The 27,554-nt window shown below is 37.3% G+C and overlaps 2 protein-coding genes across 7 annotated transcripts; one reads left to right on the top strand and one right to left on the bottom strand.

The window, feature by feature from the left end:
* Window positions 1-156: 156 nt before the first annotated feature.
* Window positions 157-2,289, bottom strand: LOC133724716 (lycopene beta cyclase, chloroplastic). Its single transcript, XM_062151541.1, has 2 exons — window positions 2,141-2,289; window positions 157-1,930 (listed from the first exon to the last, which is right to left on the bottom strand). Exon 2 carries the CDS (start codon window positions 1,827-1,829, stop codon window positions 336-338), a length of 1,494 nt encoding a protein of 497 aa, XP_062007525.1. The 5' UTR covers window positions 1,830-1,930; window positions 2,141-2,289; the 3' UTR covers window positions 157-335.
* A 147-nt stretch (window positions 2,290-2,436) lies between these two features.
* Window positions 2,437-13,039, top strand: LOC133724717 (KIN17-like protein). 6 transcript variants are annotated; one of them, XM_062151547.1, is made up of 10 exons: window positions 2,437-2,637; window positions 5,015-5,045; window positions 5,538-5,716; window positions 8,276-8,331; window positions 8,450-8,511; window positions 9,080-9,214; window positions 9,833-9,911; window positions 10,358-10,478; window positions 10,711-11,976; window positions 12,493-13,039. In XM_062151547.1, the coding sequence occupies exons 9-10, from the start codon at window positions 10,836-10,838 to the stop codon at window positions 12,513-12,515; spliced, it is 1,164 nt and encodes a 387-aa protein (XP_062007531.1). In that variant the 5' UTR covers window positions 2,437-2,637; window positions 5,015-5,045; window positions 5,538-5,716; window positions 8,276-8,331; window positions 8,450-8,511; window positions 9,080-9,214; window positions 9,833-9,911; window positions 10,358-10,478; window positions 10,711-10,835; the 3' UTR covers window positions 12,516-13,039. The 6 variants fall into 6 exon arrangements, with proteins under 6 accessions (XP_062007531.1, XP_062007526.1, XP_062007527.1 ...); XM_062151542.1 differs by lacking the exon at window positions 12,493-13,039 and having other exon boundaries at window positions 10,711-12,186; XM_062151543.1 differs by lacking the exon at window positions 12,493-13,039 and having other exon boundaries at window positions 5,015-5,058; window positions 10,711-12,186.
* Window positions 13,040-27,554: the final 14,515 nt, after the last annotated feature.

The raw sequence follows: 27,554 nt of genomic DNA, 5'->3' as shown, positions 1-27,554 counted from the left end.
TAATTTTTTCTCTTCTTTTTACCTTTTTTTCCCTAGAGACCATCATGGGTAAACTAGGAGTGCCGACAAGTATCCCGTTTAGTGATTGCGCTACATCAACATTAAGTCATATATTTGAAAATGGAAATACATAAGACTACTTTCAAACCACAAGAATTTCTGTAAGCCAACTTTCTCACATATAATAATATAATGGCATTAGACATGGAATCTTCTTCCTCTTCTGAGAAGTAGCTGATTCATAATGGTTTTTTCCACAATATTAGCAAGTGTAAGTATTTTGAAGACGCCAACTTCCCAAAACGATCTGCATTATACAAATAATATCAGTTATCCTAATCTCTATCCTGTATCAAGTTGTTGATCATCTTTACCAAAGGAATAGTTCCCTTTCCCATTATTTCTAATCTACTAGCATTTGAAGCATGAGAAAACAGTGAAAGCCCGAAAAATACAAGATCGGGAAGAAACAGTCGAGATGACAAGAATCCATGCCAATAACGAGGTTCTAGATCAAAAAATGCATTGAAAAACCTTCTTGTGGCATTCAAATCCAGCTTGAGCAGAATGGACATGCCGAAACAGAAGAACTCCCTTTGTCTCCTCCTTTGTATGGGCCATAAATCTTTCCAAACTTCTGCTGACAGTTCATTTCCTGAAAGACTTCTATCAGAACCAAGGTACTGAACTATGGCATTTGCAACAATAGGAGCTGCTGCCAGAGTCCTCGCAACCATATATCCTGTTGAAGGGTGCACCATCCCAGCTGTACCGCCAATTCCAACAACTCTTTGAGGGAGCACCGGAAGGGGCCCGCCCATCGGAATGACACAATGCTCATCCTCTTCAATGCTCTTAACTTTTATGCCTAGGTGCCTCAATCTAGCAACCATCCTTTCCTGGATATCTTTCATGGGTAGTCCAGGCCGAGCAACTAGAGAGGTTTCTTCAAGAAATATCCTGTTGGATGAAAAAGGCATTGCATATAGAAAAGTAGGGATCTTACTATTTCTCTCTTTCAGTTCAGGACTATTCTTCAAATGTGAATCTCTCCAATCCATGAAAACCATCTTATCCACATCAAATGGATGTTCTTCGACCTCTGCCAAAATCCCATACGCCAGTTGGTAACCTGGGTTGTAAGGCTTATCATATTGCACAAGGCATCTTGAAAAACCTGTTGCATCAAGAACCACAGAAGCTTGAATTGTGACGCCATCGTTGCAAATCAAGAGTGATTTTTCCTCCTCGTGAATAACATTACTGACTTTAGCTTGATGAAACTTGACACCATTTGAAATGCATTTCTGCAGCATTTTGGACTTGAGCTGCTTCCTATTAACCCTCCCATATGGCCTATCAAGATCCTTCTTTGATTGTTCATCTATGAACACAACAGCACCAGACCAGGTAGTGTCAAGGCAATCAAGCAAATCCATGGCCTCAAACTCATCCACCCAAACACCATAGTTGTTGGGCCAGATTAACTTGGGAGAGGGATCAATCGAGCAAACAGATAGCCCTGCCTCGGAGACTTGCTGTGCCACCGCAAGCCCTGCAGGGCCGCCTCCCACGACTGCAAGGTCCACCACAAGACCCTTTGATGGGTCGTACAAGGGAAGCTCAAACTCGAGATTCTCCTTCTTGGTTTCAGGCACAAGCTCCAGAAGGGCACTACTACTAGCCTTAACACGACCAGTTCTATAGGACTTCCTGAGACCACATCGAAGCTCCTGCCTCGAAGAGTTCCAATTACTCACTTTCTCTGAAAACCCATGAAGTGGGTGCAGAAACTCGAGCTTGTTATGTGTTTTGAGTAATGTATCCATGAAATTCCAATATGTCTGACAATTCTCTCAAAATTTCAAACCGGAGCGGCCACAAATTTCACAGTTCCTCAACTGAGAAATCAATTTCAGGGCTGGGTTGTCTGGAAACACACAGAACATGAAGTGGGTCTCCTTAGAAAAACTTAAAGTTCAGATATAGATTGAAGCAACTAGAACAGTGATACTAAAGGCGGAATAGACTTGAAAAATTGTAAACAAGTTTTGGGGAATTTACAAGGAATTGAAATATGAAATTCTACTGGTAAGCAGTGAACTACTTACAGAGAGTAGAGAGAAGATTGAATGCTTACCGAAGACGGGAGAGAGGAGAGAAAGAGAGCATCACGCATTTTGAATGTCTCCAACAGATTGGTGAAGGTGAAGCTTGTGTGGCCTGCATCCTCCACGACAAACTCAACTCCTCTTGTGGTTATCGACTGGCCCGACCCGTTTCCCTCCTCACAAATCCGACTGTCCGAGTAACAAACTAACAAGTTGGAAGCGAAAAGACGATTCTGCCCTCACTTGAAATTTTTTTTTTTTTTTTTTTTTTTTTACGCCCCTCCTCCCCTTTTTGGCCTCCCGGACCCCGACTGTTTTTGCTCTCTCTGTTCTTCCATCTGCCTCCTCAACTGTGGCTCTTCCTCCAACCGCGTCTTCATTGGAGATTCCGATTCCGATTCCAATTCCAATTCCGGGTCGGGTTTTGTCTCCACAGGCCGGTCCACCTCCAAACTCACCCTCTTGTTACAACACAGCAAGAGTTTTCACCATTGCTTCAAGCATCGAGAAAATCGGAACTCACTTGGTATGTTTTCGGCTCAGGGTTTTGATTTGAGAGCAGCAAACTTTACCTTCCCTTTAAAGCTTTTATTCAATGAGTGTACGTGTCTCTCTCTATTCTGCAAACAGAGATCATTGACTGGTTGTTTTTGCTTCATCCTTTTTCTGTGTTATTGATGATTATGTGTATATTCTACTTTGCCCTCTCAGTTCTCCATGGACCTGCTATCCCTGTTAAAAAAAAAAGATGAGTAAAAATGGCTCAGGTAACATCACATGCTTGCAAACTTTACCTGCAATTCAACTGGAGTCCAAAGTCCAGAGAAAAGATTTTTTTTTTGTCTTTTAATTAATATGGAATGAAAACAGTACGGCACTGATTGTTTATCTCAAATCGCTGGTGAAAACATTATGAAGTATGGGCAAGTCAGGAAGGTGATGCAAACTATAGTTGCTTTCTGTCATCTAAAAACTTTGGAACATATTATTGCTTGCAGAAAGGAGATTCCCAATCACCTATGACTTGACCCTACACATACAAATATCTACACTATCTACATTAGCCTTTTCTGGCCTAATATCTTAACAAAGCTTAGAAAGTGCTCTTTGAGTATTTATAAGCCCATCATATTGAGACATAGCAATTATTCCAAGCATTGGTTGAAGCATGTTCTGTTTGTATTTTTTTTTTTTTTTTGAAACAAGGGCCGATGTGGCTGCCCTCAGGCCTTCATAAATGAAACCGACGAATACAAGGGGGGGACAAAGAGCCTAAACCCCATATTACAATCTGCATCAAGAGTACATCCAGAAAATAAGTCAATAGAAGGCATGTTCTGTTTGTATAGCTGTTGTTGGAATTTGATCTGCCTTTTTAAGTTTTAGGGTTTAGTATTCGGAAGTAAAAAAAATAGAAGGCATAATATACAACTAAATAACATGAATTTGGATATAAGTACATATATCACAAATTTATCAATAGGTACATAAGTACATAACTACAAGAGATCAGTACTTATCACATGAATTCACACAAGATGCCAAAATATCTGTATAGTTCCTAATTGGAAGTTCTGATACAAATATTTGAACAAATGTGCTTATATACGTTAAGTTTAAGGTCTGAAGCCATTAATGAGATTCATCACACGTCTTACCTTTACTTTGAGCTCACACGTCTTACTTTTACCTTTACATCTGCAGCTTCAGTCATTTCACCTTGCATCTGTTACACCATCATTTATTTATTTTTGCTCATCTCATTAGATCTTATTTGAGGAGGAGACTTGGCATTTCATTGACTCGGTTGTAAAATCCCGGCAAGCGCAAGTGTTCTAACCTCTCTCAGGCATATCTTATGTTTTTTCTTCTGTATATGTATATGTATATGTATATGTCTGTGTGTATATTTGAGCTTCTGACCAATCAGTGATTGAATTTCTTTTTGTTGGTTATGATTTGAAGGAAGTTTTCCAGATTGCTAATAGATATTTCCCATTAATGCATTTTTTTTTTTTTTTTGCATTCTTTGTTCTTTTTTATCTTGAACAGTTGCTGGGTTTGTTTTTTAATGTTTATTTTACGAATTGGTTCTCTTGGTCAGGATGTAATGACAATATTGTAATGAGAAGCAGAAATTGGTCACTGATCCAAATGGAATATAGGTTTCTATAAAAAAAAATTCCAAACACTCAACTTTACTATATTGTCAAACATACACATGAGTGCACAGACAGATAAATGACAGTATCAAGGCCCAAGTGATTGATGTGTTCGATAAATTTCTAAAAACAGAAAGAGAGAAATAAAGGGGAAATATGAAATTCCTAAAAAAAAAAAAAAAAAAAAGATTGGTACCACAAAAACGCTGTTTTTCAGAGTACAGCATTAGTTTGCAATAGCAGATGGTACCAAAATTAGATAAACTTCTTCTGTTATAGGCTTAACACCCTATCATGGTCTTTTGTTGGCTGTATGAAAATATGAATGTGGATCTCAATTTTTAGATTTTCTTTGTTTCGGAATAAAAAAAAAAAGTGGTCATATTGAGGTCTGTAGGTTGAGTAATTTAATATATAGAGGAAATCTGTATGTAGTCTTCCATGGTATTGGTTAGTGTTCGTTGTCACTATATACCTAAATAGATTATGATCATACGCGGGTTTAGTTTGTAGTTCGTTTATTGCACTTGATAAATTATATCATAGCATTTGTATTTTATCTTTGCTGTGATATATGGCATATAATGAATGATTGTATTAAAAAAAATGCCAGATTACATATACGTTTTATCAATATTGGAACGCTATTTGTGAAACAATTTTTCTTCATAGTAATGCTTTGATACAGGCAATAATACATGTTGAACGAAATACTAATTACCTTTTATTTTATCTGGACAGGTTGGACAGCGTTTTGAAGTTCAAGTTTGAGGTCATAAGCTTTTGTATGGTGCAATTTCTAGCGGTTTTTTACCAATTTTTTGAAATTGTAAATAAATAAGTCGGGCTTAACTTTTACTTAGGATTTCCACTTTTATGATATGTAATTATACAAATTTGGTAAAAATATCAGCTTTTGAAATATGTAAATGTACAATAAATGCATAAAACTTATCAAGCAAACAAACAAACCCGCGGTATCGCGCAGGGAATTACCTTGTGAATCTTCATATATCACTTCATATCATATTGATTACATATCCGTATTCAACTCATATGTAATAGCATTTTTCTTTTTTGGATATTCTCGGCGGTGCTAGAGATTTTTTTTTTTTTTTTTGTTGAATAGGTGCTAGAGAGAAGTTTTTTAGTGTAATCGAAAATATATGCAAACACTAAAGCCAAAACTGTTCTATATGGATTTCTCATTTATCACACCAAGATATTATACAATCTGAGAGTTGCCCGGTTTCCTGTTCATCAGTGTGCACAAAGTGGAGTGACTCTTTTGCCCTTATGTTCCTCTGATTTACGGGATGCCATCGTTCTATAATCAAGTCAAATACACGTAGATTTCGTTCGTGGTGATTTCATTTTGCTGCGAGAGTGTCGAATCTGTCTGCAAGATTCAGATCGGTGGAGAGAAAGCGTTTTGTATCGAAGGTATTGTTTCCCAGATTTCTATGTTTTTTTCGTTTTTGTTGGGGTTTTTGTTTTCTCTTTTGATTCATGTTGTTATTGACTCTGGGTTTCGGAAATTGGGAATTGAGTTTTATTAGCTTTTACGGTTAGGGTTACTGAATTGGGGTTTTTTTTTGGGTGATTGAATTTGATTCTGTAATTTCAGAGTTTTGATTCTGAGTTTGTTCTGTTTATGCTTAATTGAAGAGTTGGCTATCTGCCGAGGCCTTTAAGTATTGTAATAGCAATATAATTTTTTTCCAAATGTGGTTCAGTGGTGTGTTCAAATGGTAGAGGAAGAAGAGGAGTAATAGATATGAGTTTGGTTTGGAGAGTAGGGATTGCAGGTTCGGAAATTTGTGTTTTTTGCTCTTGTGTTCTTCTTCTTTTAGTTTTGTTTGTGCTGGGGTTAGAGATATAGGTATTTGAGTGGAATGGTTTTATCAATTTTGGTAACTTAACAACTTTGTATCAACTTTGGTGTTATATGACGATCATAATGAGAACGTATAGGGATGTGATGGTGGGATTATATATATATATTTGGTAATATGATATTATAAGCAGCAGCAGCATATTAATTGTTACTACTGTAAGAAGCAAAGATTTTCACTATCTGCAATCTACAGTGTGTCAAAAATTTTATTAGGAATGTGTTTCCAAAGAGGCAATCTTTGTCAAGTTTAGTCATGTTATTCATTCAAGTCACGTCTTCTAAGTTGAATTTGAGTTTAGGTTTTGGTTTCTCCAATTTTGGTTATAGTTTTGAGTTTAGGATCATGTTCTGGACTTTGCCTTTTGACTGATACAGATTGTGATCTTTTGAGTACTTTGTTTGTCCTGCACTTTGCGATTTTGATGGTTGATTGAAAAAATTAGAAGATAGAGATTTCAGTTTTTTTTTTTTTTTTTTTGGTTTAAAAATTTTCGATTCCTTTTATGTTCTTTTTTTCTTTCTGGTTGGTCAGTTTGAATATATACTGTATATACGTGAGCGCTAGAAACAGAGTATTAGAAATTTCAAAGAAAATTACGGATTTGGAAAGAAAGATCTCATTAACTTTCATTAAACAAAATAATCTGATGCGATTGGATGGCCGTATAGAAATCTAATTAACGAAATAAATAGAAGTTATTTGGCTGTTCTTGGACATTGTTTGTTAATGTTTAGAGATATTGTGCAGTTTTGTTCAAAGTCTACAAATGGCTATGTAACAATGTGATGACTAAATGATGATCTCTTGGTTGTGTTTTTTGGCAGCTTAAGGATTAATTTTCAAATTTGACTTAGTGTGAAAATGTTCAAATGGATAAACCTAGGAAAGGATAGGATGCTATATAGAGTTGGATGATCTCATTGACTGATCATGTGATACTAATCTTAAAACAATTGGATCGGTCTTATTAATCTGTGATTAAAGATTGACTTTCAAATAGGTGAAGGTTTACCTTAACTATCAGGCTAGAATAGCAGCTGAAGCAATTATTCTGAGGTGCTAAATTTTGAGTTGTACACTTACACTGTAAATACACATCTAAGAATATTGAGAGGGGAAAACTAAGAACATTAACTTAATGGTTGTAAAGTTCAGAGGCATGATCACCACCTGTGAAGGTAATTGGTGCATACATAATTAATTCTTTACATTTTTCAGTCAACAATAATGTACTTCAGTTTATTTTTGTTTGTTTAGTTTCGATATAATGTATGTATAGCATACCATTACAAACAGAGTATTGGAAACTTCAGAGAAACTTATGGATCAGGAAAGAAACATCTCATTAACTTCCATTAAATAAAAGAATCTGATATTTAAACAAAATTAAATAAAAAGTGGACCAACTCGATGCTATTCTTCTCATCAAAATTGGATTGATACAAGATGATGCTGGATATGGCTAATGTTTAAAATCACCACAGGAAATTCAGTATATACTGTTATTACGTCCCTGAAGTTTATTTAACTTTTCAAACATAGTCGTTTAAGTGGATTTACATATACGGGAAGAGAGCAGAGCATCAAGTAATTTACTCTTCTAAACTTCTAACTTGATTACTGTTGGTATTAAAGTGTGAAAAAGTGAAGAACAATACTCAACCTGCATTCCTTTTTTATTTTGGTTTCGTTTCTTTTCAATTTTGTTTTGAATTGGTTTCGCTATTTGGATTGTTACTGTTTTGAAACTGTGAACTTCATTTGATTTTTGTTGTTTGTTCAATTAGAAATAAAGCAATTTGATTTTTGTTGTTTGTTCAATTAGAAATAAAGCAATTGATAAATGTTAAATGACTAAAAAGTAGTTACACTACCCGCAGCAAAGCGCGGGATCAGTAACTAGTGTACTTCTATATATTAGTGAATTATTATATGAAGAACAAAGGTATGAGATCTGTTTGAATACATAGTGGGTCGTTGTTTTTGTAAATTTTAAAAGGTTTATCATTCACTGTATTGTTTTATTCCTTTCTATGTTTTTTGGTTTTCCTTTGATTTTTTATTGGGGTTGGCTATCAATTGATGTGCGTTTTTGATGTTTTAGGGGTATTATTTGTTCTGGAGTGTGGGATTTGAGTGATTGATTGGAAGAGGTTCGAGGTGAGGTTTTGATTTTGGGTGATTGCAAGACATTGGCTTTGAGCAAATATGGGTTTTGATTTTTTCAGTGTTTTCTTTGTTTTGGAGTGCTGATAATTTTTTTGTTTTCATTTTGTAGGTTCTATTAAAAACCAAAGAACCAAGTCTTTACTTCTTTCGGGAAGCATTGGTCAAAGCCGGGTAAACTTTCGCTTTCTATTTGATCAAACATCATAAACCTCCTTTTGTTTTCCAGTATCACCGATCTTATTCTCTCTTTCAAAAATCAATCGATTTCACGCTACACTTTTGTCATTTGCAATCTTTCATTAATATTGATCTGAGACTCTCTAATCCGATTTTGTTTCTAAAAATTCGTCAATTTCAAACTTTGTTTTCGTACTTTACATTCATTCATTTGTATTGATCTATCGGTTAATCTTTCGCTTAGGACAGAGATCAATTTATATCATGTTTTTTTTTTTTGAGTTAGTGTTGTGTTTATGATTGAAACAATAATTCTGATACAAATATTTGAAGTAAACATTGATACGTTGCTGGGGTAGTCTCTCGATATTTGTATATTGCTGGAGTTTGTATTTCAGTCTAGAGTAATCATTTAAGTCTCTTGCCCCATCAAAAGTATATCATTAGAAAGGCAGTTTAGCTAGCAGTATAAATAATCAAGTTTTTTGCAAGTACTTCAACCATATATATACACAGGAGACCTAAATGGCTTCTACTGAGCCTCATGTTCTTTACATTCCAGGTCCACCTCAAAGCCACGTAAAGGGAGTGCTCAAGTTTGCAATACTTTTACACCACAAAGATTGTTAGACGACAAGAAGAAGAAGCAGAAGAGAATTCAAGCATCGTTAACAACACCACCGGTTTCGACTCTCAGGTGACTTTCTCTTTCTGAGCTTTTTGTTGTTCTCCCTCTCACATTGCTATGCTTTGCTTTAATTGGATTAGATTTTATGTCTGTTGGAATAGTTTGGATAAGAAATTCAATATAGTATGCATGCATTAGTGGCAATACAGTAAGTATTACATAAGATAATTTTGACTATCCATATCAGAGTTGTCCAATGTGATGCCAACTGTACAATGCAATATTGTACATACAATCAGAGTGAAACCCATGCCAGTTCTCCCTTATTATCTTCCTGGTCTTTGATATTTGAAAGATCATGTTGCCACTGGAGTTGTTGTCTGTGTATTTAGATTGCTGGTACTCTTTTGTTTAGATTGTTGTTTTTGATATTGTGTAATTGGTTGATTTTTTTGTTTTGCACAAAGCGTAATTGATTGTTTAGAACTTTCAAGATCAATAGCTATTATGTTCTCTTAACAATGCTTTACTTCTGAATTTGATGCAAAACCCGGTACCTAAATGCTATTATTTTTATGGGCACACAAATTTGGATGCCAATGATGTTGGAACCAATAGTGAATACTGTTAGTGTTTTTATGTTCCTCCATGTTTTTCCTGTTCATCTTCACCTTGCTTTCCTCACAGATGTTGTGTACTCCCTAAAAGCATTCAACTTATCAAAAAGCCAAAGCATTTTGGTCTCACTTCTCTTGACTCCTTTCAGGTACTCAATTCTTTCTACTCTAAATTTCAGAACATTGCAGAGTTTCAATCTTTTACATCATTGAATTTCCAGCTATTTGTCATAATGATGATGATTCTTTCATGTACAGATTGATTGGTCATGTGTGATATTTACTGGGTTTCATTTACTTTTTCTGAATTCCTTGGTTCTGTCTATTAGATTATTTCGTTGCATGTAATCTGGGTCTCTCTTAGGATGTTTGGATTAATAGTCTTTGTGAGCTTAAGAGTTTTACACTATGATGGAAGGCAAACATTTATCAGATATGTGTTTTTTCACTTATCTCAATGTTTACTTCACGGCTGTTTATAGTAGTAAGTTCATCCAAACATATCACTTTTAACGTGCTTTCACACTGCAATTTCTGTGTTGCTTTAATTTCACATTTACCACACATGTGATTTAACATATATCCATTATTTCAGAAATTAGTGATCAAGACAAGGAGCATCGAGTTCATGCCATTCTATCTTTCTCTTGAAACCTTCTTGATGAGTCTTTCTTTTCTCTGCATACGGACTTTTCAGAGAGGATCCATTCATATATGTAAGTATTGTGTTTCCTGCTGACAAAAAGCAATTTTCAATTCTAACGTGCAAATTTCAGCAGTTAAATTATCACGGTAGGCAGCAGACACATCTCACTTTATTTTATTTCTTGGCAACATTCTACATTTCAATTGGCAAAACAAATATACATTCACAGTTCATCATACCTCCACTGATAACATATCTGATTCACATTTTCTACAAGTCTGATTCTCTGGTTGATTATCCAGGTTTGACGAATCTGTGAATGTCAAGCAGCTTGAGAGCATATTGTGACCCATTTCAACTTTCACTATCAGATACCCTATCCGCAGCAAAGCGCGGGCACGCTTTCTAGTCAAAATCCAATTTCACCATGGGGAAGAACGACTTCCTCACACCCAAGGCAATCGCGAACCGAATCAAAGCCAAGGGGCTGCAGAAGCTCCGGTGGTACTGCCAGATGTGCCAGAAGCAATGCCGTGACGAAAACGGCTTCAAGTGCCACTGCATGAGCGAGAGCCACCAGCGCCAGATGCTCATCTTTGGCGAGAACCCCAACCGCGTCGTCGAGGGCTACTCTGAGGAGTTCGAGACCAGTTTCTTGGAGCACATGAAGCGCAGCCACCGCTTCAGCCGCATCGCCGCCACCGTCATTTACAACGAGTACATCAATGACCGCCACCACGTGCACATGAACTCGACGGAGTGGGCCACGCTGACGGAGTTTGTGAAGCATTTGGGGAGGACCGGCAAGTGTAAGGTGGAGGAGACGCCGAAGGGGTGGTTCATTACTTATATTGATAGGGATTCGGAGACTCTGTTTAAGGAGAGGGAGAAGATGAAGAGAGTGAAGGCCGATTTGGCGGAGGAGGAGAAGCAGGAGAGGGAGATTAAGAAGCAGATTGAGAGGGTTTATCAGTCAATGCCGAATGCGGATAATGTAGAGGGTCACGGTGGTGAGGAGGTGAGTAGGGAGTTGAAAGTGGAGAGTGGTGTGAAAATCGGGTTTGCGCTTGGGGGATTGAAGAAAGAGAAGGGGGAGAAAGGGGAGAGTTTGAAATTGGTGTTTGAGGAGGTGGAGGATGAGAGGAAGAGTAAGAAGTCGAAAACCGGGGGTGGTAATGGTAGTGGTACTGGTGGTGCAGGGGGTTTGGCATTGGAGGAGTTGATGAGGGAAGAGGAGAGGAAGAAAGAGAGGGTTAATAGGAAGGACTATTGGGTGTGTGAGGGGATCATTGTGAAAGTTATGAGTAAAGCTTTGGCGGAGAAGGGTTACTATAAGCAAAAAGGGCTTGTGAAGAAAGTAATTGACAAGTATGTTGGGGAGATTGAAATGCTTGAAAGCAAACATGTCTTGAGAGTTGATCAGCAGGAGCTTGAGACGGTGATTCCTCAAATTGGGTGCCTTGTGAAGATAGTGAATGGCGCGTACAGAGGATCGAATGCGAGGTTGCTGGCAGTGGACACGGATAAGTTTTGTGCTAAGGTGCAGATAGAGAAGGGCGTCTATGATGGTAGGGTGCTTAAAGCTGTTGAGTATGAGGATATTTGTAAACTTGCATAACGTGTCTGCATAACTTTTTTCACGCAGAAACTATATCAGTGTGCTCACTTGTGTGTTCGGTGTCGTCAGCGTATTTCAAATTTGGGAAATTACATATCAGACTTTTCTTTATATATCAAACTTATACTACCGTAAATAATTGCCAAATTCAGATGTATCATTAAGATGTTAGTTTTAATTTTTCACAGAGAGATTTGATGTACTGCCACCAAAAAGAACATTTAGAATACAAACTGGGAAAGCCTTACTTCAATGCGGACAATTAGTCCAAATAATTGAACTCAGAGAAAGCTTGTACCGAAAAATCGTGGTAAAATAGAACAGATTGTACAGAAGTTATTGATTACTAAATTTTTGGACAACCACTTATAACAGTTAGACCACCATGCTAGAAACTATGATGATATATGTTGAAGATTATCATAAGCGTCCTGACTAGCATCTGCTTTTGTTAATGGTTGAATAGTTTCTCGGTGCCTTACGGTCTAAGCATGGGAGGGAGCAAAGAAGAATGGGCGGAGGCATTGTTGGCTCATCTGCAGGAGAAGTGGGAAAGATGCAAGAATGCTTGGAGATCTTTGCGGCTGGAGGTTAGTGAATCAAATCCACAGGCCATTGTGTTGTAAATGACCTCTTCACCCATCACCTCACATCCTTACGATTACAGTTGGTAGAGGAAAATTGATTCAACTCTTATAAAAATGCTAGGAAGGAGTTTGATGAAGAATATTATCTTACACAATGAAATAATATATTAAATCAAGGACATTTGAATACTGGAATCCTTTGAAGTAGAGTTAAACTAGTAATGGAAATTTGTCATGCAAGATCCATTGCTTGCTGTATTTATGCTTCAGAATGAGACTGGACTAACATGTGGAATGGAGACTAGCACAGCATCGTTGCATATCTGCTCGATCTATTAGATTTAGCCTAGGCTTTGACACAGTAATTGAAATAGTTCTGATTCTAGTGTAATTCGACTAGTAGGAACCCTGTGCATTGAAGCAAAACTTTTCTACTTTATCTTTGCTACTTCATTACCATCTATACAATTTTGAAGCAAGGGTCCTTTTGTTGTTTTTCATCATTAATAAGTCGAAGATGCGGCTATCTACACCTCACCTGGGATGCATTTTACTCCCCATTCCGTAGAACTTATTGAACTCTTCCAAAATGTGATTCAATGCATTTCTTTTTTCTCCACTCTGATACTGCACAGATAAATTCTTTACTATAGTAATTTCCTACGAGGGGAGAAGGAGAACGGGGCCTCCAGACTATTTACATTCAATTCAATGTCACCATTTCCACATTCACATTCACTAATTGAAAGGTTTACTAATTGTTACCGCACACAGGTCTTGTAAGTTTATAACAAGAAAATGGCATCCATGATCTATATACCAACAGAACTTCAAAGAGAGAGGTCCTTTTCTAGAAATTGATTCATTCCTCCAAACATATAGGTTTGACCTGGCAGTTTGGGAGGCGCATGAGTTTGGGCTATGGGGGTGGATGTGGGATACAGAGAGGAGAAGTCTGCAGAAAAATAATCATAGTGGTGTGGTGAGAGTGTTTTGAGGTTGCAGTGGACTAAGGATCTAAGAGTACATATGGCTTAGGGGAACGACTCTTTAGACCATCTCTGGTTGAATTTTGAACTGGAAAACTTTCTTCCTCGTATCAATCAAATTATCCGATATTATGAAAATATTAAAAAATTTACAAATTATGGAAAGAAATTTCAATAAATTGCAATTATAACCATAAACATCACACACTAACAGATTACAACTAAGTTCAGAAATGAATAAACTAACATCCTCACTTGAAAGAGAAGATATTGATGCGAAACCATAATTTTTGACATCCCGTAAGTAAACCTTCAAACAACCAATAACTTTAAATTAATTAATAAACTAAGGGGGGTGTATTCATTTAAGAGTCTATAAGATTTTTTTGTATTTTGAAAGTCTATGGGTATTCAATTGAGATTTTAAATAATCCTTTAAAATCTTGATGTATTCAATTAAGATTTAGAATTATCCATTCAAATCTGCATATATTTAAAAGTATACGGATTTTTAAGAATTTCATTAAATGCTGGATTTTGGAGGATTTTATAGTGCTTTTTATACATATCAAAACTCAAAAACAATCCAACCACTTCCCAAGAGATTTTGATGGATTCTATAGTGCTTTTTATACATATCAAAACTCAAAAACAATCCAACCACTTCCCAAAAGATTTTGATGGATTCTTTCCCACTCAAAAAATGAAGAAGCTATTCACAAAAAAAAAAAAAAACAGCTCTCAATAGGTGACACTCATCCATTTTGTCTTAGACCTATCTTCCCACTATCATCCTCTGCCTCTGCCTCTGCTTTCATCTAATTTTTTGTTTTTTTTAATCTTTCTAGCTAATTAAGCTCACTTTCAATGGTATTGTTAAGATGATACATACACACATGTTTCTTTTGTAAATTAGATATGAAATAAATTATGTCATTAGTTTATTACTTTATTTTTTGTGTAACATTTTGGCTGATTAGTTTTCTCTTATTATTCATATATCATTACTTATTTTTTTCTTCGACTTATTAGGTTAATTAGTCAACGTAGTCTTATATTACTTATTTTTTTCTCCTACACGCATATATTAACGTCCTAGTGATGGGAACCACGGACGGGAATAAATGATGATGATCTTCATTCGTCTCTTCAGCATAGTCCTTAATTTACAGGGAAAATCGTCCAAACAGTGTCTGAACTTTTCTAGACTATTAATTTTCATACCTATACTTTAAAAAACCTCATAATGGTACCTGAAGTTTTGGCCCCGACCCAATTTCCGTACCTAGCAACAGTAAAATCGTTAACAGAGTTAACTTTTGAAGGATATTTTCGTCATTTTACTGTTCATCTTCTCTGAAATTCTTGACTCTCCTTTCTCTCTGCAGCTTCACCATTGTTCTTCTTCTCCATCCTCTTTTTCTCCTCCACCGAAGCCATGACATTCCCATTTCTCACTAAAATCCTCTGCGCTCAAATCTCTCTCTCTCTCTCTCTCTGTAGATGGAATCTTGGGCCTGCTGGACCGGCTCCTCTTCCTCAGCCGCGGCCAAACCATTTTCAGCGGCTCTCCAGCTCAGCTTCCCTCGTACTTCGCCGACTTCGGTTGGCCCGTACCGGACTCCGAAAACAAAACCGAGTTCGCTCTGGACCTGATCCGAGAACTGGAAGGCTCCCCCGGCGGGACCCAATCCCTCGTCGAGTTCAACACGTCCTGGCACAGCGCTCACTACCGCTCCGCCACCGACATACGACACGTGGTGACAGGACCCGCCCCCGGATTTCACCCTGAAATCCGAAGTGGCCTTGCGGGGCCCACTTTAGAATAAATTCTACCAAAAATTTGGCGGAACTTCCCCTAAAAGTAGGCTACCCAAAACCTGTAGGAAAACATTTACACTTCTAAATCATCCATCCTTAATCTCCTGGAGCCATCTGCTCCCCAAATCACAACTCCAATTTCACAAATATCAGTCTCAACCCAAAAACAATATTAATCCCATAGGTTATCAGAGCAATACTAATCCACTAGGTAACAAAGAAAACAGAAATAGAATGAGTACGCGGAAGCAATGCTGTTGGCTATGCCTCGACTCCATGTACGCCCGACCTCAACTAATTTCGCCTGCAAACTGGGCATTGAAACCGAAGGGCCCAGGGGAAAGTACATGAAAACGTTAGCGTGAGTAGACAAAAATAAACAATTAAAAAAAAAAGATTTCATACTTTCCCACATTTATCTCTTTAAAAACCCGATGCATGCAACAATTTAAAGAAACACAACAATTTTAGTTCAGCTCAAGAAAACCGACTAGCCCCGCTAGCCACAACCAAGCAAAGAGGAAAGAACTCTGATACTCATGAAAATAAGACCAGCCCCGCTGGTTAAGGGAATCGGACTAGACCCCGCTAGCCCAGCAATAATATAATGAGTAGGGGAAGATGATAGCCATACGAATAAGCCACTCAGGCTCGGGTGATAGCCTCCCAGGCTAAAGTACTCCCATATATTCCCGTTATATACCCACACGCCACTATGTGTAGCGATTAGGATACTGGGCTTCAGCATTACTGTCACAAAGACAGTAACCAACGCCACAAAGGCGGACGGGCTTCGGTGATCACATCACCTCGCCACAAAGGCGGAAGATCAATGCTAGCAATGATAATAGTCACCCACAGTATGGCAAAAGGAAAATCCGATAACCATAAATCCATAAATACATAAGGCTTCCCCAACTCTCGCAAATGAATTTCCAACGACGTGTCCCACACGCCAAGAGTATCTCCATAATTCGAAACAAAACCAATTCCAAAATCATCATCGAGGCATTCCCAATGCCAAAACCGAAAGTCTATAAATAAACAACAAATAATTCCATCGAAATCCCATTTCGAAAATCTTTCAGAAATCTCAAATCGACGAATGAAAATATATATGAAATTCCGGAAATCACCTCGGAAAAGAATTCATTGAAAATCACAATATCAGAATTTCAAATAATAATTATAATCAATTTCTGAAAATCAATTCATACTCTCAAAAACAACTCATAAATCTAAATCCGAGCATAATAAGTTCATATCCGAAACTCATGAAAAATCAATGTCAAATTATAATCCAAGACAAAATATCATGCTCGATAATTAAAACGATAATTAAATAAATCAATAATTTCAAAATAATTGCATGCATCATTATTTAAAACAAAAGTCCACTCACAGTACTATTCCGACGATCACGCATACGAGTTCCTTCATCGAGCAATAGCTCGGTACGTCGCCCTGTACACAATTATATTTTGTGAATAACTATTCTAATTAAATACGATTCTCAAAATCGAATCCTCATATAACATCTCTCTGATTCTTCTCGGATTCAACCCAAATTATACCACTAATACCAATTCGTTAATTTAAAGGTTCCAAGGCAGAACTGAGAGATATCCGACGGTCGGATTCTCGTAATTCGATAATCGAAATCCTAAATTTTGAAAAATTTGGAATCGATTCAAAACTTCTCCAATCTTCACCAACATCACATATTCAAGCTCTACAGCAATTATAGAATTTAATAGGCTAAAAACCGAAGCCAAAACCTGCCTTACGCGCCACCCACAGTGGCGGCACGTGGGGCCCACGCGCCACTGGCCACCAAATTTTGGAAGCAACACCTACTCATCAAGCCTAACACTTTTCTCAACTACAACAAGTTCCAATTTTACCTTAAAGAGCTCCAATTCGGCCGGTGAAAAATTTCCAGAAAATTCAAAACCCTAGAATTGGGTTTCTCCTTGATTCTCCCTTACTGCAAATCGTGGCTCAAGGCTAGGGGGAAAATGATCCTTGGAGAAAACCGCACCTTCGACGCCGGTTTGGTGGCCGGAGATGGCCGGAATTGGAAGATATCGCCGGAAATAACAAACTGCTACAGTAATCTTCTTGGCTTGAATTCGAGCTTCTCCGGCCAAATCACGACGACCCACGACCAAAGGCGTATAGGAGAGGAAGAGAGGAGTTGATACGCTCAAAGCAAGCGCATAATTTAACCCTGAAAACATCGTTAGTAGTATAAGCAAATAGGGATCGTTCTATTCCGGGGATTGAGGGTACACCTGTCATTGTCAAAAACAAATAAAGAATTAAAATAATAAAGTAAAAAGTATTATGTACAAAAATAAAATAAAGAATAAAAATATATACAAGTTAATATAAAAAGGGGGGTTTTGAGATTATAGAATTGGAATTAAAATTAAATGAAATAAAGAAAGTGTAAAAACACATATACAAGGGTGGAACACAAGAAACAAAGATCAAAACTACAATCATATGAATGAAATCCAATTACAATTCCTATAGTTGATTATCTATGTCATGAGAAATAAGTTGACCATGTGAAACATTCGAAGCAAATGATTTCCCATATTTTACTTTCCTTGAATATTTAATCTAAGTGAAAGCACCTAAATTAAACCTATTGAACATGCAATCATAGTCTAGAAAACTAGCTAATCAAGAACACATTCAATGCATGAAGAACAAAGAAAGGATGTCAACCAAAGTGCACAACCTAGTATGAAAAAGTCCATCTATTTGCAATCCTCCTTAATTGATTTCGACTTTTGTCCAAAGCCTTTACTACTTAAATCTAGCACCAATTACATGCATATATCCTAAGTTGGCCATCAAAGAACACATACATATAAAAGTTTTCCATAATCCAAAATCAATTAAGCAATCTCACATAAGCAACATAAAAATCAACATAAAGAAATCACAATTTTTATTCAAACATAGAAATTGGGCTTAAACTTTGCCCTTAATGTTATTGTTAACTAGAAACAAATTCCTACGAAATTAAATAAGGAAAAAGAATGAATTACACCGTGAGTTGGAGATGGAGATGGAGTGCTTGAAACGTTGAAATCTTGAATCTTGGAAGCAAGCCTTCAAGGTGGACGATGGAGGATATGGTATTCCCGGCTCCTTCTTCTTCTTCTTCTTCTTACTTGAAAACGCAGAATTTTGCAACTAGAGAATGGAGAGAAAAATGGAATGGAAATGGAGAGACAAAGAAGATGAAATGGATGAAGGAATGTGTTTAGAGTGAGAGGAGAAGGTGTTTATATAGGGAAGAAAAAGAAGAGTGAAATGATAAATGGAAGAAAAATAATGAAAGTGGTTTGTAAAATATGGAAAAGATGGAGTAATGATGAAATGAAAGCAAGGCATGAAGGTGTAGAAGTATGGAAGTGATGATGATCTATTGGAGCAGAAAAATATATCCAAGGAAAAAGAGAAAAGCATCTAGCTTTCTTCATGTGGGTAGGAAACTTGAACATGTGGTGTTGAGCTGTTTTTAGATCAGTTTCTGCCCCTTTATTCCTTCAATTATTTCTCCAACAAGCATTCCCAATTTCACTATGACCTCTTCATAAAAAATGTTCCATTATGAGTGTAGATCACCCTGGTAAAATTTCAGATTTTTATTCCATGTGGTTGGGCCGAAAATGCTGCTGGACCTCTTACAGGTCCAGTTTTTCAGTTTTTTGCTTCTGTAGAAAATTGGGCTGATTGTTTGAAGGCCTTCCACTCAATTATAGCTCTGGCACTCTTCATAAGAAATGATCCTTAGGATGTGTAGAATGGATCTGGAAAGTTTCAGCTCATTTGAAGTTCATTTGGTCCGGCGGCCGCTCCTTCTTCCTTGCTTGGCTTGGTTTTTCCTAGCCGGAGTAGGAAAATGTGTAAAATTGACATTTTAGTACATTTCCATTTTTCTCCACCATTTATAGGTAAGTGTGGACCTAATGCTCATTTCACCATCATTTACTCCAATGTACCTAAGAAAATAGAAATTGAGTTAAAAATCGATTCGTTAAGGAATTAACTAAGCAAAATGTGAGGAATTAACTATTAAAATACCACTTTAAAATGCTCCTATCAAATTCCCCCACACTTAGCTTTTGCTAGTCCCTTAGCAAAATCAAAAACTAACAAACCAAAAAGACTATGACACAAAACAAAGAAACCAACGAAAAAAAAATGACTAAGTATGGAAACAAAAACACAAAGACTCAAAGAAACCAAAAACGTAAAACACAAAGCAAAACACAAAGAAAAAAAAAATGTCACACATAAAAGAGTAAATTCAAAGACAAAGACCAAGATGTTGACATCACAAAGACCTCTATTGCCCTTTAACATATTGTCTCAGAAATCTCATACTTTCACAACACCAAGATTAGCACTCAATCAAGAATCAATGTTAAGCATTCGAGAGTTAATTAAAACATATGATCCACACATACACAAGTAGGACTTGGTTGTAATAATGGTGATTGGGGTTTAGCTTAGCATGCTTCAGACAAGTACGATTCATATCCTCACAAGGTATATCCACTCTTTCTTCTCTCAGATCAAGGCAATGCTTAAAAGCTTATAATCACTCATTTATATGTGAGAGAACATATTTTAAGGCAGTCAAATAGCTCACATATATAAGAAACGAAAAGCACTTTGTGAATATAATTTTTTTCAAAAGATCTCATGAAGGATATCAACTACTTGCACGAATGGACCCAAGCCATAGGTTCAACTCTTGTAACTCATTTCCACATCAAAGGCTGTCCCATCTTAAGGATCAAGAAGGTCTTCTCAAAGGGTTCTAATGGGGCTAAGGCTCAAAGTTTTCAGAAATGAAAGGTATGGAATGTCAAAGTATCCTAAAAACCTAGCAGAGCTCATGCAGATGTAGAGATCTCGAAATATTTCACCAAGGCATTGCAAAAACGTCACTTCCCCATAGAGGTAATATAAGAGGGCCAAATGTCTTCATGTTGGGCCCAATCTTCAATATAAACTTCCCTTGAACTCTAGTGAAATGGACAAAGGCCAAATTTTTCTGTAGTGGGCCTTCAATTCAAAGCAAACTCCAAAATCACTAAGTATGGGGGATGAAAGTTCATAAACATATATTTTTTTTCTTTCTTTTTCTTTTTAGCCGTACACAATTTTTCTCTTTTCTTTTCATTTTTCACGGCTTCAACATATCTTTTTCTTTATGGACAAGTCTATCCCCACACTTGAACTTTCACCTCTTCTCAATCTTCATCCTTAGCACCAAACCCATGTAGTATGTCTCAAAAGATAGCTCCACTAAGTCCTTAGAACAAAGGGTAGGGTTGTAACTATACTAAGCTTCATGGTTAAGGATTTTAAGGGTGATGAACGAAAAGGCTTAATGTAGGCTCAAAGGGGCTTATCTAGGGGGGTCCCACGACGGGCACAAATGGGGACACAAGTTTATTTGGCAATGGTGGTAATTCCTAGAGAACCTCTATCCCTTCCAGAATCAGGGCCATGTATTGATATCACGTCTCAACAAGCACAAGAGCGAATTCTAGCATTCTCTAGTCCATTAAACTTAATCTATGGCAAGCAGTCAATCAAGATGAAAGAATAATGAGATCATCAAAACATCGCCAAGAAATTAAGAATATATTTTTCATTTCACTCCAAGAAAAAGGGACATGGTTCAATTATCTCACATGGCTTTATGAATCACAACTCATCTTAACATGCTCATATTCTGTACCAAGGTCATGCAATCCATATCCACTACAAGGCACACATTTTTCATATATCTCAATTAACCAAAGAATACCATGTTTAAAATCATCTCAATGTTGTGATCCTCTTTTAGTCATGATTTCAGAGATATAGAATCATCCCAGACAGTTGAAAGGCATCCTAAGACTCAAAACAAAAACAAAAGCAACGAAATTTTTTATATTTCTGACATTTTTCGATTTTTTTGTTTTGTTTTCTTTTTATGACAAAAACTAACTACAAGCATTAATCCTTCCCCCCACACTTAAATCATACATTGTCCTCAATGTTAAACAAGTTAGAGCATGCAATGAACAATTATCATGTGAATGGAATGATTAACTCAAGAAAACCTAAAAACAAAAACTAAAAACGCAAATAACAAAGATACAATCAGAAAATAGTAATAGAGGAGATAGAGTTTAAGAGAGCAAATCTGCGTTGATGGCTCCTCCACAGCTACGGTTGAAATGGGTTGCCTCCCATGCAGCGCTTAATGTTTAAAGTCTTTCAGCCTAGACTTGTACCTCCATTTACTCCTTTGGAGGAGCGGTATGCGGGCGAGTGGCAGCCTTCTTGCTGGTTTCAGCCTTCGGAGGAGGGTTCTGATGGAGTGACATAAATAAAAAAAAAAAAAAACGGGGGAGGCAAGGTTCGAAACCTTAACCTGCTACACGAAACCTTTGTCCCCAACCACTGGAGCACAAGCTGTGCTTAATATAATGTGTACAAATTTTATACTTATTATGTCATAAACGAACATAATAAAAATAAACGAGAGGCGAGGTTCGAACCTCAGACCTCTTGTACACGAACTTTACACTCAACCACTCGAGCACGGCTGCTCACGTTATTATCCATACCAATCCTTTTATTTAAACCAACTGTTTCAACAATTCGGCACAAAACATCCAAGACTGTTGCAGAAACCCAGCCCAACTCATCCAAAACTGTTTCAGAAACTCGGCCCATCATGTCCAAAACTGTTTCTGAAACTCGGCCCATCAGGCCTCCACCCACAGCTACAGTGATGCCTTGATCCGAGACAGGCCCAAGTACGGCCCACTTGTGTCACGGCTTATCCCTTCCGTGATTTACGGCAGTCAAATCTGCTTTCGGCTACAGCTGTCTGCCACAGCGCCTCGAGATTCCCTCGGTCCCCTTACACGCTCTCCACGCGCCAACAACTTTTCCGGGTTTCAGGGCGACTTTAATCCAACGCGTAGAATGAATCACAGGAATCGTCCATCCAACGGTGGAGATCTGCTCACCTCGCTCTATAAATAGGTGCATTCTGAGGGCGCAACTGTTCACTCCAAAGGAACGAAAATCTCTCCTGAGTTCCAGCCCCTCTCTCCCAACTCTTCAGCTTTCCTCTTCTTTCAAAACTCAAAATATTTCTTCTTCGATTCAATCCTTCTCTTCTGATCTTCTCTCCCATCTAGTTGATTCAATCCCATCTTTCCTCTGAACTTTCAGATCTCCAACACACCATCATCATCCTTAATCCCTTTAACAACAACTCCTTCAAACACTCGACAACTTTACTCTTCGATCTTCACATCCCCTCAACCCATCACCATGGAACCACGAACTCTGCAACTGATGGAGCTACAAACCCAGCAACAAATCGAGGATGGAGGAAACAACCAAGCAGCCGGGAGTAGTGCCAACACAGATTTCTGGCGAAGCCGTGCCAGGTGGGTTCCTACTCCAGATCAAATAAGGATCCTCAAGGATCTTTACTACGACAAGGGAGTTACGTGCCCAACTACAGAGCATATTCACGAGATCTGTCTCCAGCTGAACCAGTATGGACATGTTGAGGGCAAGAACATTTATTTTTGGTTCCAGAATGTCAGGGCTCGAGAGAAGCAGATGAAGAGGTGCAATCAGGCTGCTCAAGTGCCCATGGGAACTAGTTCTCCTGGTACTGGTGGATCCATTGATCTCAATTTTGGGCCAGCTGGTTCTACTGGTGCTGGTGGATCCATCGACATCAATTTTGGGCCAGCTGGTGGATCCATTGACATCAATTTTGGGTCCACTAGTTCTACTGATGATGGTAGATCCATTAATCTCAACTTTGGTTCCACCGATTCTACTGGTAATGAAGGATTTCTTGATTTAAATTTTGTTTCATATTCTTCCTCACACTTCAACACTAATACCAGTACAACTCTTTTGGCACAACAGGAGGACAAACATCCCTGCAACAACGAGGAGGAGATCACCAGGAGATTGAAACCCTTCCATTGTTCCCCATGCATGGTGAGGACATCTTGGGCATCATGAAGACTACTTCCGAGAGAGGTAGCGGTTATGGCGGTGGCTCTCACATTTCCCTTGAGCTCAGCCTCAACTCCTACAGAGATGCAGACATGGCTTAGTATAGAGTATTATTATTATTATTATTATTTTTTTTTTTTTTTTTTTTTTTTTTTGTAAATAGCTGGAATTTAATAAGACTGAATGAATGCATTTTATTTTTTTTTTATTTTTATATATATATATATATATATTTTTTTTTTATTATTATTATTTTTTTTTATTATTATTTTTTTTTAAAATATAGGACTCAAAAATATTTATAGGACTCAAAAAGAAAGACAAAAATATTTATAGGATTCAAAATGAAAGACAAAAATATAAATCCCTTCCCCCACACTTAAATATTGCATTATCCTCAATGTAATCAATTAAAAGCATGCAATGAAATAAGTAAGCATATAGGGATGGAATTTACGAAAATAACTACTAAAACAAAAAGAAAATGGAGGAGTAAAAGGGGAAGAGAAAGCAAATCTGATTATATTCTGAATTGGGTTGCCTCCCAAGCAGCGCTTGTATTTTACGTCTTGCAGCCAGACGGTACCTACATTAAATAAAGTTAGTAACTTAATATTAACAAAGAAATACAAAAAAAAATAAACAAGTAACTATGAATTACAAACTACAAGTATAATTAACAAGTATTTTGTACATAAGACACAAGTTAAGTACACAAGTGAGTATAAAACGTAAAAAGTATTTTTACAAGTATAAAGTGTGAAACAACAAAATAATTTACACGTAAAGAGTATGCACAAGTATTTCTTTTGTTATAAACATTATTGATATCAAATCTAATTCCAAGCGGTAAATCAAGTGGACGTGCGGCCCAAGTATAGTCGTCTAGACACAAAGTCCCTCCTACATCCGTTGGGCAACCTTACTGAAATGGCCAGGTAGGGGAGGGTGAACACGAGAGGAAAAATCCATTTTGGCATGAGCTAAGCCCATTTATAAGCACTTCTGGATTCAAAAACCCGTCATGAACGTTGTCCCCTTCCTAGACACCATCTCACATAGGATATTCTTACTAGGATGTAAAAGGTCCTAAGTGTGTTAGACAGTTCAATGAATGTTAATAAAGGCCGCCCTCAACCTTAAGGGACCTGAACTAGGTACCAATAAGGGGTTTAGGCCAATATTAATAAACACGACTTCACCTATTCCTTCTTTAATTTACAACCTACAATTAAATTCGTATTCAACAATAAAAAAAAAACAACCTAGTTAATTTAAACTAAGTATCAAACAGTTTATATACAACAATTATAAACAAAAACAAGTGATTTTTCAATCCCCGGCAACGGCGCCAAAAATTGATACGCTCAAAGCAAGCGCATAATTTAACCCTGAAAACATCGTTAGTAGTATAAGCAAATAGGGATCGTTCTATTCCGGGGATTGAGGGTACACCTGTCATTGTCAAAAACAAATAAAGAATTAAAATAATAAAGTAAAAAGTATTATGTACAAAAATAAAATAAAGAATAAAAATATATACAAGTTAATATAAAAAGGGGGGTTTTGAGATTATAGAATTGGAATTAAAATTAAATGAAATAAAGAAAGTGTAAAAACACATATACAAGGGTGGAACACAAGAAACAAAGATCAAAACTACAATCATATGAATGAAATCCAATTACAATTCCTATAGTTGATTATCTATGTCATGAGAAATAAGTTGACCATGTGAAACATTCGAAGCAAATGATTTCCCATATTTTACTTTCCTTGAATATTTAATCTAAGTGAAAGCACCTAAATTAAACCTATTGAACATGCAATCATAGTCTAGAAAACTAGCTAATCAAGAACACATTCAATGCATGAAGAACAAAGAAAGGATGTCAACCAAAGTGCACAACCTAGTATGAAAAAGTCCATCTATTTGCAATCCTCCTTAATTGATTTCGACTTTTGTCCAAAGCCTTTACTACTTAAATCTAGCACCAATTACATGCATATATCCTAAGTTGGCCATCAAAGAACACATACATATAAAAGTTTTCCATAATCCAAAATCAATTAAGCAATCTCACATAAGCAACATAAAAATCAACATAAAGAAATCACAATTTTTATTCAAACATAGAAATTGGGCTTAAACTTTGCCCTTAATGTTATTGTTAACTAGAAACAAATTCCTACGAAATTAAATAAGGAAAAAGAATGAATTACACCGTGAGTTGGAGATGGAGATGGAGTGCTTGAAACGTTGAAATCTTGAATCTTGGAAGCAAGCCTTCAAGGTGGACGATGGAGGATATGGTATTCCCGGCTCCTTCTTCTTCTTCTTCTTCTTACTTGAAAACGCAGAATTTTGCAACTAGAGAATGGAGAGAAAAATGGAATGGAAATGGAGAGACAAAGAAGATGAAATGGATGAAGGAATGTGTTTAGAGTGAGAGGAGAAGGTGTTTATATAGGGAAGAAAAAGAAGAGTGAAATGATAAATGGAAGAAAAATAATGAAAGTGGTTTGTAAAATATGGAAAAGATGGAGTAATGATGAAATGAAAGCAAGGCATGAAGGTGTAGAAGTATGGAAGTGATGATGATCTATTGGAGCAGAAAAATATATCCAAGGAAAAAGAGAAAAGCATCTAGCTTTCTTCATGTGGGTAGGAAACTTGAACATGTGGTGTTGAGCTGTTTTTAGATCAGTTTCTGCCCCTTTATTCCTTCAATTATTTCTCCAACAAGCATTCCCAATTTCACTATGACCTCTTCATAAAAAATGTTCCATTATGAGTGTAGATCACCCTGGTAAAATTTCAGATTTTTATTCCATGTGGTTGGGCCGAAAATGCTGCTGGACCTCTTACAGGTCCAGTTTTTCAGTTTTTTGCTTCTGTAGAAAATTGGGCTGATTGTTTGAAGGCCTTCCACTCAATTATAGCTCTGGCACTCTTCATAAGAAATGATCCTTAGGATGTGTAGAATGGATCTGGAAAGTTTCAGCTCATTTGAAGTTCATTTGGTCCGGCGGCCGCTCCTTCTTCCTTGCTTGGCTTGGTTTTTCCTAGCCGGAGTAGGAAAATGTGTAAAATTGACATTTTAGTACATTTCCATTTTTCTCCACCATTTATAGGTAAGTGTGGACCTAATGCTCATTTCACCATCATTTACTCCAATGTACCTAAGAAAATAGAAATTGAGTTAAAAATCGATTCGTTAAGGAATTAACTAAGCAAAATGTGAGGAATTAACTATTAAAATACCACTTTAAAATGCTCCTATCAGGAGTCGACCGTCACCCTGGGCTCGCCGATTGGTGGCCGGACGGCGGCAAAACGAAGGGGAGAAGGAGAGAGGCCGACGTGGGGAAAGAGGGAAAGGAAGAGAGAAAGTCGAGGTAGGGGGTAGGTTTCCCAAAATGGAAACTTACCCTGGTAACTTTCTATATATATAGAAAGTTACTGTGAACAGTAACTTTAGTATTTAGGCTATAACTTACGCATACGAACTTCGATTTTTACGTACCACATATGCACGGGCTCGGTTTAACGTCCTCCACGACTTCCATGAATGAAGCTTTTCTCAAATTTTGACCCGATCAAAAAGTCAACTTTTAGGGCCACTAAAGTTACCGAAAAAGAGTAAAAGTATATCAAATTGTCGTTTACTGTCCAAATGACTAGTAAACCGGTGAATTAAGATACGGGATGTTACACGTGGTTCCTCTCCAAGAAGCCATCTCCGCCGGCATTTCTCGAGGCAAGCTCGTCTCCGGCGCCACCAACAACGACGCCAGCCCCAACTCCATGGTCCCCACCTTCGCCAACCCCATCTGGATCGAAATCGCGAAACGCTCCATGAAAAACTCGAGACGAATGTCAGAGCTGTTCAGAATCCGGCTCGGCGCCGTTGTGGTCACTGGGTTCATCCTCGCCACCATGTTCTGGAACAAGGCGTCCAAAATTCTGTTTGCCCCAAAAGTGTACCCATATGAGAATCTTCGAGTGGAGCTCGGCGGAGAACCATAGAGGGGTATTGGGTTTCTTCTAA

Source organism: Rosa rugosa, chromosome 1 (assembly GCF_958449725.1).
Source record: "Rosa rugosa chromosome 1, drRosRugo1.1, whole genome shotgun sequence".
Classification (NCBI taxonomy): domain Eukaryota; kingdom Viridiplantae; phylum Streptophyta; class Magnoliopsida; order Rosales; family Rosaceae; genus Rosa; species Rosa rugosa.
Note: the sequence above shows the minus strand (reverse complement) of the source record. Positions and strands in the feature narration are given on the sequence as shown.